We start from the raw sequence: 11,211 nt of genomic DNA, 5'->3' as shown, positions 1-11,211 counted from the left end.
TGTGGCTTTGGAGCCTGTCCTGGAACTAGCTCTGTAGACCAGGCTGGTCTCGAACTCACAGTGATCCGCCTGTTTCTGCCTCCCGAGTGCTGGGATTAAAGGCGTGCGCCACCATCGCCCGGCTATTTTTATTTTTTAAAAAGATTTATTTTATATGTATCTTTATTCTGCCTGCAGCCAGAGGAGGGCATCAGATCTCATTACAGATGGTTTTGAGTCACCATGTGGTTGCTGGGAAATGAACTCAGGACCAGGTGGTGGTGGTACAGGCCTTTAATCCCAGCACTTGGTAGGCAGAGGCAGGTGAATTTCTGTGAGTTCAAGGCCAGCCTGATCTAACAAGAGCTAGTTCCAGGACAGCTAGGACTGTTATACAGAGAAATCCTGTAGGGGAGGGGCAAAACACACACACAAAGAGAACTCAGGACCCCTGGAAGAGCAGCCATTGCTCTTAACCTCTGAGCCATCTCTCCAGCTCTATAGTCATTTTTAAAGCTTAAAGTCATTTATATGGAATGTTCTAGAGTGGGACTGAGCCTACTACTTTGTTATTTTTCTTGCAGTTCTTAGGATTGAACTGAGGGCCTTTCCGTGGCGTGCTGTGTTGCACCTGCATTCCCAACCCAGATGATTTTCAGTTACACAAACCCTTCTCCCTTGTGTGTTAGTGTGAGTTTAATCCAAGACTTGATGTGTGCTGGGCACACTCTGCTGCTGAGTCACACCCCAGCCCATGCAGTGAGTTCTTAAGGATAATTGATTAATCATGACTAAAAACTGTTACTTTAATCCCAGCTATTGGGAGCAGAGACAAGGGGATCTCTGAATATGAGGCCAGTCTGGTCTACATAGCAAATTCCTGGGCTGCCATGTCTCAAAAAACAAAACCAATGCAAAACAACCACCAGAAAAAGTAAAAGAAAAGAAGTTGCTCCTTGGGGTGGCTGTAGAGCAGAGTCTCGGTTCCTAGGTCTCTGCACTGATGTTCCTCTGTCCCGGAGTTATTTGGGGGGAGCAGCTTTATTTTTATTTTCAGGGTGTGACTTTGAAGGTGGGGTTTTGTATGTCTCCTTGTCCCGTGCTCATGTGATCTTCTCATTCATCTCAGCCTCCCCAAGTTGCTGGAGCCACAAACACGCACTACTACATCCAGCTCGTTTGGCGGTCCCTTGTTGTCACTGGGTGACTCTTTTCACCCTTTTAACTATGCCTATGTGACACTTTTTTTCTTCTTTTTTGGTTTTTCAAGACAGGGTTTCTCTGTAACAATCCTAGCTGTCCTAGAACTAGCTCTTGTAGACCAGACTGGCCTTGAACTCACAGAGATCCACCTGCTTCTGCCTCCGTGCTAGGATTGCCCGGCCTACGTAACAGTTTTTATGTGCTGAAATGTGTACCTGGTAGTTTTTTTTTTTTCCAAACCTAAACTTCTTTCCCCAGTGATTCATCCTGTTCAAGCTCAAACTACAAATACTCAGTAGACTGGAAATATTGCATGACATGAAAAGTGTTTGAAACATTTGAGTTTTATAGTAAACATTTACTCTTATCAGAAGCTAGAAGAGAAACATTTTAATTTTTTTCCCATTTTCACTCCTATTCGTCTTCAAGCTCTTCCTACAACAGTCACTACCTTTTTACATATGGGAGTTTTCATCTGTTCAGAGTTGGTGTTTACAGTGTGTTTATATAGCTCGGATTGCAATTACCATGCTGAAATATAATTATTTCAGAATTGAGTCAGTGGTGAGAATGAAAGCCATCTGCTATCATGACTCAATCCAATTTCTCTTTTGCTAAGAACTTTGTTTGGTGTCTAGCTTGTCTCAGAAATCATGATCTAGTGACAAATCAGTCTCTTTTTGTTGGAATTGTGTTCTCGCAGTAGCCCAGATGACTGCCAAGGTGAAAACTGAGGACCCGGGAGAAAGCGTGACCTGAGGTTTTTCTGCCCATACAGACAGAGCTGGTAGAAGCTAGCCTTCAGACTGAGTCAGGAGCCCCGTGACCACAGGGACTACACGACTAAGCCCTTTACAGCAGGCTCTTCCATCCCAGCCTTTCCTATGACCCTTTTCTACATTTGACATGAGGGTTGTATTTCCCTCACACCAGCAAGTTACCTCTTCTTTAACGTCTTACATTGGCCTTACCCCCAGAACTCAGTGTATATAGCTCATGCAGAGTGAAGCTAAGGACAAAATAGGCCCGTTTGCTGCCATCTGGGCTCCCGGCTACCTCCCTCCTCTACTCTAGGTCCCCATCATTCCAGTTCAGCACAGCAGCCTTACACAAGCACCAAGCATGGTCCTGCTCAGTTTAGCTTCTCTGCTCCCTTTCCAATTATTGCCTGGTTTGTTTCCTTACATGACTCTGCCGTCCTCCACTGCCACTTCCTCATTCATGCGCTTTATTGCCTCTCTCTCTATATATACACACCAATGTGCACTTCACCACTCTGTCCTTTTGCCCTGCATGGTTTTTCTGCTGAACACATTTCTCCTTCAGGATGATAGTACATGCAGTTCATTTTCCTATTTTTTTTTTGTACAAATGCTTGAACTTTTTCATACTCAGTTAAAAAGGCAATTCCAAGCCAGGCAGTGATGTGGCACCTGTCTGTAATCGTAGCATTTGGGGGACAGGGGCAGGTAGATCTCTGTGAGTTTGAGGCCAGGCTGGTCTACAGAGTGTGTTTCAGGACAGCCAGAGCTGTTTTGAGAAAGCTCGTCTCAAAAAATAAAAAACAAAAGATGATCCTCTGCGGTAAGATAGCTCAGCAGGGGAAAGCTCTTACTGCCATGCCCACCGACCTGAGTCGGATCCTCAGGACCGCTCATTGTTCTCTGACCTCCACGGGTGCACCATGGCAAGTGCATTCTCTCTCGCATGCCCACTGTACACACGGAGTAAATAGGCACATTTTAGTTTGTTTTTCAAGACAGGGTTTCTCTGTGTAACAGCATTGGCTGTGCTGGAGCTCACTTTGTAGACCAGGCTGGCCTCGAACTCACAGAGATCCGCCTGCCTATGCCTCCGTAGTGCTGGTATTAAAGGCGTGCACCACTGTTGCCTGATAAATACATTTTAAGGTGCTGTGAGGCAATAAAAAAAAATGTACAGTAGGCTTGACGTATCCATAGGTGGGGTACATTCCAGGATCCCTAGTGGGTGTCTAAAAATTCAACTAGTACTGAACCCTGCTTACACTATGGGGAAAAAAAATCTCTATATGCATACATGCCTTCAATGAACTTTTACCTTTTCATTTACAGGGAACATTTTATAGCCTTGTTGTGGCATATCTAAATTACCAGCCTAGTATGGTGTCATATGCCTTAGAATCCCAGGACTTGATAACTGAGTCAAATGGGATCATGAATTCAAAGCTAGCCTAACCTTCATAGTGAGACAGTGATTAGGAGGGGAGAAGAGAAAACCGACATCATCACTGATAGCCTTTGGGACCATATTAAGTAAAATTAAGGTTACTTGGTCACAAACACTTTGATATCCTGGCATCTGATTTGATGTTATACCTGAATTGTCACCAGTTACTTAGTAAAGCAGAGCTAGGACTGTCGTTCAGTGGGAGAGCACTTGCCTAGCATTTGTAAGGCACAAAGGGATGGTTCATATTTTGTTAGGGATGGTGTGGGCTTGGTGGCACTTGCTGCACAAGCCTGGTGACTTTAATTTGATCCGTGTAACCCTCATAAATATGGAAAGAACTAACTCCAGAGTAGTTCTGGCCTCTATACATGTATTCACACACAGTTCAAGTGAAAACTTTTAACTGGGGCTGCAGAGGCGGAAGAGCTGCTCCTTCCAGAGGACATGGGTTCAGTTCCCAGCACCCACATCAGGAGATTCACAACAGCCTGTAACTCTAGTGCAGGGACTCTGACACCTGGCTCCCAAGGACAAGGACAGGACATAAATGTGGCCCACATACATCCTCTGGCACACATGCACACAAAAGTCAATATTTCAAAAAATCTTATAACTAAAGGAAAGATTACTACAAGGCAAAAGTTTCTTTTTTTTAGGTTTTTTTTATGTGTGTCCATCCATATTAGGGTATGTCACATGTGTTTGGGTTCCTGGAGAGGCCAGGAACATGTATCAGGTCCTGTAGAACTGTGGCTGACAGTTATGAGCCAGGTGATACTGGTACCGGGAACTGGTTAGGTCGTCTGGGAAAGTAACAAGTGCTCTCAATACAGAGCCATCTTTGCAGCCACTGGTTTGATTTTTTTGAGATAGGATTTCTGTGGCCAAGGCTGACCTTGACCTTGCTTTTTAGCTGAGGATCACCTTGAACTCTTCATTCTCCTGCTTCTATTTCTCAACTTCTGGAACTGTGGGGATGCACTACCACACTGTGCACAAGCTTTCCATTTGTGGCATTTAGTTAAGATTCAGGATATGCACTCAAAATGCTAGCTGAAAAAGTGGGAATAATCAATATGAAATTGGCTTGTGGTGGGGGTTGGGAGTTGTTAAACCCAGGGCCTTGAAAGTGCTAGGGAGGTGCTCTACTGCTGAGCTTCATTCCCAACCTAGCTAATCTTTTCAATGCTAGCAGTAAGGTAGATCTTTGAAGAGATCAGCATTTCTGTTATGTTTCTGAATGCTCAGTGAAGGATCTTTGTTTGGTTGTTTTGTTCTGTTTGAGACAGGGTCTCGATGTGGAGGCCTGGCTCGTCTGGAACTCTCAGGTTAGAGCTGCGTGCTCTTGCCTCCACAGGGCTGGAGGCTTCTCCACACCCAGCAAGATCATACTTTCTCCTTGTCCCTTGCTCCCAGCGTGACAGACCTTTAATATTAAATTGTCCTAAATCATGGTTCTCAACCTTCCTAATGCTGCAACTCTTTAATGCAGCTCCTCATGCTATGGTGACCCCCAACTGTAGCATAAATTCTAACTGGTCTTAATAATAAAAACTCAGTGTCAGATATTTGGGGTTGAAAGCAGGATCAGAGAAGCAAAGCAGTCAGCCAGGCTGTAGAGTTCTTACCTCTACCAATGCTCAGACTGAAAGGGTTGAGATTCTGTCTCTAGGAATCCTCGGACTGTATACTCAGTCTTTGTCCTCTGTCTGACTGCTTCAGACTGCACCTTAGACTGTGCCGAGCGCCTATCTCTCTCCACCCAGCCATATCCCTTCCTCTCTCCACCTCCCTAGTGCTGGGATTAAAGGCATTGAATTCCCAGGTACTGGCATTGAAGGCTTGTGTCACCAGTGCCTCTAGTGGCTTAGCTCTGCACTCTGATCTTCAGGTAAGCTTTATTTGTTAAAGCAAAAATATCACTATACCCAACCATAAAATTATTTCACTGCTACTCAGTAACTGATTTTGCTGCTGTTACGAATCATAATGTAAATGTATGTTTTCCGATGATCTTAGGTGACCCCTGTGAACGGGTGATTTGACACCCCCCCAGGTGAAGAACCATTCCCTTAAATCTATACTCAGGCTCAGTTATAGCAACTTAAAGCTGAACCTCTACTTAAAAAAACATTTGCTTATAAAGAACTTAACCTCGCCGGGCGGTGGTGGCGCACGCCTTTAATCCCAGCACTCGGGAGGCAGAGGCAGGCAGATCTCTCTGAGTTTGAGACCAGCCTGGTCTACAGAGCTAGTTCCAGGACAGGCTCCAAAACCACAGAGAAACCCTGTCTTGAAGAAAAGAAAAGAAAAGAAAAGAAAAGAAAAGAAAAGAAAAGAAAAGAAAAGAAAAGAACTTAACCTTATTTATTTTTTTTCTCTTTCTCTACTTTGTCCTTGTACTTGTCTAGTTTGGACTTGATCAAAGAACCCATTTCCACAAAGTGCGATCACATATTTTGCAAGTAAGTGAACAATTTTGTGGATCCGTTATTAACTTTTGTGCGTGTTTATTATTACACAGCTTTATGGAGGCATTGGTTTTTCAGTTAAACTTGTTTTCTTCCTCAGGGAGTAGTTATGAATTTATCATATATATTGGCCATCACCATAGTTCTTGGTAAAGTTTTGACATTGCTTATCTGAAAGAATCTGTAGCGTCCCTTTGAACAGCTGTTCCGTTTGTTTTTGGTGTCCAAGGGTGAATGTAGACTGAAAGCAATTGTGAAATAAGCACATTTTGTTCAGCCTCCCCAGTTTGTCATTTCTGTTTATGTCCTGCTCTTCCCACTAAAAAGGTACAGTGTTTGCCTGCTTCATGATGCTGGTGAAGATAGAGATATGAACACTGTGTATTTAGGCTACAGTTCATTAATATCAATGATTCTAGTTCCGTATGGCCCTTCATATTTAGAGGTGGTTATGTATTGGCTGAGTCAACCAACCGTGGGTCGAAAATATTCAGGAAACAAATTGTGTCTACATTGTGTGTCTATGTTTATGTGAATGTGTGCGTGCACAAATGTATGGGTACCCATGGAGGCTAGAGGAGGGTGTTGATCTCCCAGAGCTGGAGTTAGAGACAGTTGTGATCTGCCACATATGGGTGCTGAGAAGTAAATTCAGGTCCCCTGGAAGAACAGCTAGTGTTCTTAACCACTGAACTATCTTTCCAGCCCCTATCATTTATATTTTTTATATTATGTATTTTAAATAAACTATATATTTTTTTATATCAGGGGATTGAGTATCCAAAGATTTTGGTATCCCTGGGACCTATCTCCCCCATTCTGAGGGTTGACTATTAAGAATTTTGTTCTTTTTGTTGTTTGTTTAAACAGTTCCCGGTGTTATTGCAGTTCTAGCTGTCAGAAGTTCAAAATGAGTCTTAAGGAGCTAAAATGCCACTGTTGGCAGAGTTGCTTCTGTCTGGAGGCAGCTCCTGACAGTCCACACTCCTTGACTCCTGGCTCTATGCTGCTGCTTTTTTTGTTGTTATCCCCTTGCCTTCTTGATCCTTTTGCCTTTCTCTTGTGTCAGGGTCTCTCTCTGAAGGAAGCTGTCTTCCCTAGGAGTGTTTGATTTTTCTTTTTCCTTTTTTGTTGTTGTTTTCCTTTCTCTTGTTTTTTGAGACTCACTTCTGTAACCCTGTGTAACCTGAACTCACTGTGTGGACCAGACTGGTTTTGAACTTATTGTGATCCTCCTGCTTCTGCCTCCTAAATAATGAGCCAACACATCTAGCTGTATGTTGCCTTTAAAATGAAAATATTTAAGCCAGACATGATGGTTTACAATGTGTCTTAGTTACTGTTGCTATGAGAAAACACTGTAACCAAGGCAGATTATAGAAGGAAGCATTTAATTGGAGCGTACAGTCCTAGAGAGCTAGGAGTCCGCCACTGTGTCAGGGCAGGAGCATGGCAGTGTGCAGGCAGGCATGGTGCTGAAACAGCAGCCGAGAGCTCACATCCTGACACATGAACGAGAAGTAGAAAGAGTGCATTTGGGGTATGTTAGGCGGATATCTCTCTCTCTTTCTCTCTCTGTGTGTGTGTGTGTGTGTGTGTGTGTGTGTGTGTGTGTGTGTGTGTGAGAGAGAGAGAGAGAGAGAAAATATATAGGGTTATTTATTAGAATGCCTTATAGGCTATTTACCAATGGAAGGCTCGAGAATCCAGTAGTTTTTTAGTCCAGAAGGCTGGATGTCTTAGCTGGTCTTCAATACACACCAGAAGCCCAAAGAATTGGCCTCTAGTGACAGGGAAGTAATGGACCTACTATTGAGAGCAAGTAGACAAAAAGAAAGCAAGCTTCCTTCTATGTCCTTTATATAGGCTGCCAGCAGGAGGCATGGCCCAGATTACCAGATTAAAGGTAGCTCTAACTGCTTCAAATGATTTAATTGAGGGAGAAAAATAAGCCCTCATAGGTGTGGCTAGCTATTTGGGTTTTAGTTAATTCCATATGTAGTTAAGTTGATAACCAAAAATAGCCGTCACACTGGGCTACACAGTGAGTTCAAGGCCAGCCTGGATCATAGCATAAGACCCTGTTTTAGAAAGAGGGAAAGAGATAGAGGAGGAGGAAGGGAAAAAGAAAGAATTTTTTCTTTTAAATTTTATTGTTTTATATGTATGAGTGTTTTGCCTGCCTGGATTACTATGTACCATGTGTGTGCCTGGTGCCCATGGAGGCCAGAAGAAGGTGTTGGATCCCCTAGAACTAGAATTGCAACTGGTTGTGAGCCGCCCTGTGGGTGTTGGGAATTGAACCCAGATCTTCTGGAAGAGCAGCCAGTGCTCTTAACTTCTTTGGGTTTTTTTGTTTGTTTGTTTGTTTGTTTGTTTGTTCTTCAAGACAGAGTTTCTCTGTACCTTTGGAGCCTCTCCTGGAACTAGCTCTTGCAGACCAAGCTGGCCTCAAACTCACAGAAATCCACCCGCCTCTGCCTCCCAAGTGCTGGTATTAAAGGCGTGCGCCGCTACTACCCGGTTCAGTGCTCTTAACTTCTGAGCCATCTCTCCAGCCCCCTTTCTGAATTCTGATTCTTCCCATCCTTCTCTCCCAAACAAGGATCCAGAGGTCTATTTCCACTGTCTTGTTCTTTTTCCATGTTACCTCACTGGTTTAGATAAAGTCCCATGAGCCACTTCTCTCTGGCCGTGGTCCAAGGCAACATAGCTGTGTGATTCTGCTTCAAGAAGTTTACATTAAAATAATAATGATGATGATAATGGAGCCCGGCGCACCTTTAGGCCCAACATTCAGACAAGTGGATCCTTGTGGGTCCAGCCTGGTCTATGGAGTGGATTTCAGGGTAACCAGGTCTAGACAGAGAGACCTTGTTTTGAGGTGGAGGATGGGGGAAAGAAAGTAATAATAGAAATAATTGTTGTTGTTGGCTTCTATATCAGTGCTTGTTAAACTATATATTGTGTATGATCTGCTTATTTTTTTATTTTTCTTGGGGTTTTTTGTTTGTTTGCTTTTGAGACAGGGTTTCACTGGGTAGGCCTGGCTGTCCTGGAACTCACTCTGTAGACCAACCTGACTTTGGACTCAGATTCACCTGCCTCTACCTCCTGGGTGTTGGAATTAAAGGTGTGCCACGGCACCTAGCTTTAGAACCTTATTGTCTTAGCTACTGTAGCTTTATTGTCAGCCACAGAGATTCTTTTACTTGGTCCCGGGGGCAAACCTGGGCTTGTGTATACTAGGCAGGTGCTTTATCACTGAAGTGTATATAGCCCAGACCCTAGGCGATGAGCTTTTAAACAAATACAACCATTTTATATTAGCTACTTAATCATTTCTATCTGATTATACTGCATGAAATAATTATGAATATATCATTAAATATGCTGTGTTAATTTTTTAATGTTTTGTTTGATCATAATAGTAAGTCATATGCAGGTTAAGCTCGGTTTTCATAGGTTCTTTCTTACATGGCTTCATTTTCTGCTTATGCAGCATCTAAAAATAATTACTGAAAAATCATTGTAATTTACCTGTCATTACCCTTTAAATGACTCTTAAGGGCAGTTGTGAAATTATCTTCATGGCTATTACTTTTTGGGTGTTCTTTCTACAAAAGAAAATTAAATTGTTGGTTTTTTTCTTTCTTTCTTTCTAATTTATAGATTTTGTATGCTGAAACTTCTTAACCAGAAGAAAGGGCCTTCACAATGTCCTTTGTGTAAGAGTGAAATAACCAAAAGGTATATAATTTGTCTAATCATGAGAGGTTGGAAGCAACAATGGCATGGAAAAAAAGTAGAAATTCATATGTAGGTAATGTTCTGTAAAACCATTCATCAATAGAAAAATAGACAAGAATGTGTTTGGGGGCGAGAGGCATACTAGTTGGTGGAGGGCTTGCCTGGTAGACACAGGCCTCTGAGTTAGTTCATATGTCGGTACCACACAAACCAGATGTCTCGCAGCTCAGATGGCTGAGCAGGTAAAGGCGCTGTCAAGCCTGGTGTCCTGAGTTTGGTTCCCAAGACCCATATGATGGGAGGCGAGGACTGCCTCTTTGCGACTTGTGCTCTGGCCTTCAAACATGAGCTGTGGCATATACACACACTCCTTCCTAATTAATCATTTAGTTAGCTAGTAAATTAATTAGTCAATTGATTACTTTTTTTAAATTTAAGAATAAGGGCTGGAAAGTTGACTCAGAGGTTAAGGGTATTTGTAGCTTACAGCTGTCTATAACTCAGGTCCCACGGGGAGTCTTCTGACCTGTGGGCACAGTCATACACGTGTTGCACACACATGTAGGCAGACAAGACAGACTTACACACAAAATAATAAAATAAAGGCAGGCGTGGTTTCACATATCTGGGACAGCAGCCCTTAGGAAGTGGGGGTTAGAGAATCCGCCTGTGAAGGTTATCCTTGATTACATAGTGTGGGGGAAGCCAGCCTGGACTGTACGAGACCCTGTCTCAAAAGTGCTGGGGGCTGGAGAGATGGCTCAGAGGTTAAGAGCTCTTCCAAAGGTCCTGAGTTCAATTTCCGGCAACCACGTGGTGGCTCACAACCATCTGTAATGAGGTCTGGTGCCCTCTTCTGGCCTACAGACATACACACAGACAGAATATTGTATGCAAGATAGATAGATAGATAGATAGATAGATAGATAGATAGATAGATAGATAGATAGATAGATAGATAGATAGATAATTTTTTTAAGTGCTTAGCGAACAGATTATTTCTAAGATTATTTCCTTGGATGTTCTTGGGACATCTGCCATCACCCAGTCTTAGCAGCAACTTAGTGCCTTTTTTCCCATCCACATGCTCACTAGCCCCCATCCTGCTTAGCTTCCAACACCAAATGCGATCAGGAGCACTTGGCTGCTATGGCCATAGATAACATATTGTCTTTTCTGACTGTTCTGAATACAGAAGAATCAACAGTCTATCTCAGATGGGGCTGCACTTCCGTGTCTCAAACATTGCTCCTACAGTTAGCTTTATTAGGGCAGTGCCTTCATCTCCTTCACTAGTACTGTTGTTTCTCCAGTGTTTAATACATAGTGGGCAGATATTTAAAGGGGGAGTTAATTTTGTTCTATGTAAACCTAAATCTGTCTTTGGATTTTGGTGTCTATTTGATGGAAATCTGAGAAGCAGAGCTGGCAGTGAGGGGTTAGGTTGGTTTGGGATATTAAGAATCTGCTCTTGGGCCGGGTGGTGGTGGCGCACGCCTTTAATCCCGGCACTTGGGAGGCAGAGGCAGGTGGATCTCTGTGAGTTCGAGGCCAGCCTGGTCTACAAGAGCTAGTGCCAGGACAGGCTCCAAAGCTA

At 43.2% G+C, this 11,211-nt stretch overlaps 1 protein-coding gene across 2 annotated transcripts in view; it reads left to right on the top strand.

The window, feature by feature from the left end:
- Brca1 (BRCA1, DNA repair associated) overlaps positions 1-11,211 on the top strand; it is a 68,410-nt gene that overhangs the window by 7,033 nt on the left and 50,166 nt on the right. For both annotated transcript variants that reach the window (XM_026777053.1, XM_026777054.1), the window contains exons 3-4: positions 5,805-5,858; positions 9,537-9,614. In XM_026777053.1, the coding sequence (XP_026632854.1) occupies positions 5,805-5,858; positions 9,537-9,614 (132 nt within the window). The remainder of the gene's footprint in view (positions 1-5,804; positions 5,859-9,536; positions 9,615-11,211) is intronic.

Source organism: Microtus ochrogaster, unplaced genomic scaffold (assembly GCF_000317375.1).
Source record: "Microtus ochrogaster isolate Prairie Vole_2 unplaced genomic scaffold, MicOch1.0 UNK44, whole genome shotgun sequence".
Classification (NCBI taxonomy): domain Eukaryota; kingdom Metazoa; phylum Chordata; class Mammalia; order Rodentia; family Cricetidae; genus Microtus; species Microtus ochrogaster.
The sequence above is the reverse complement of the archived record's forward strand: the minus strand, read 5'-3'. Positions and strand labels throughout refer to the sequence as shown.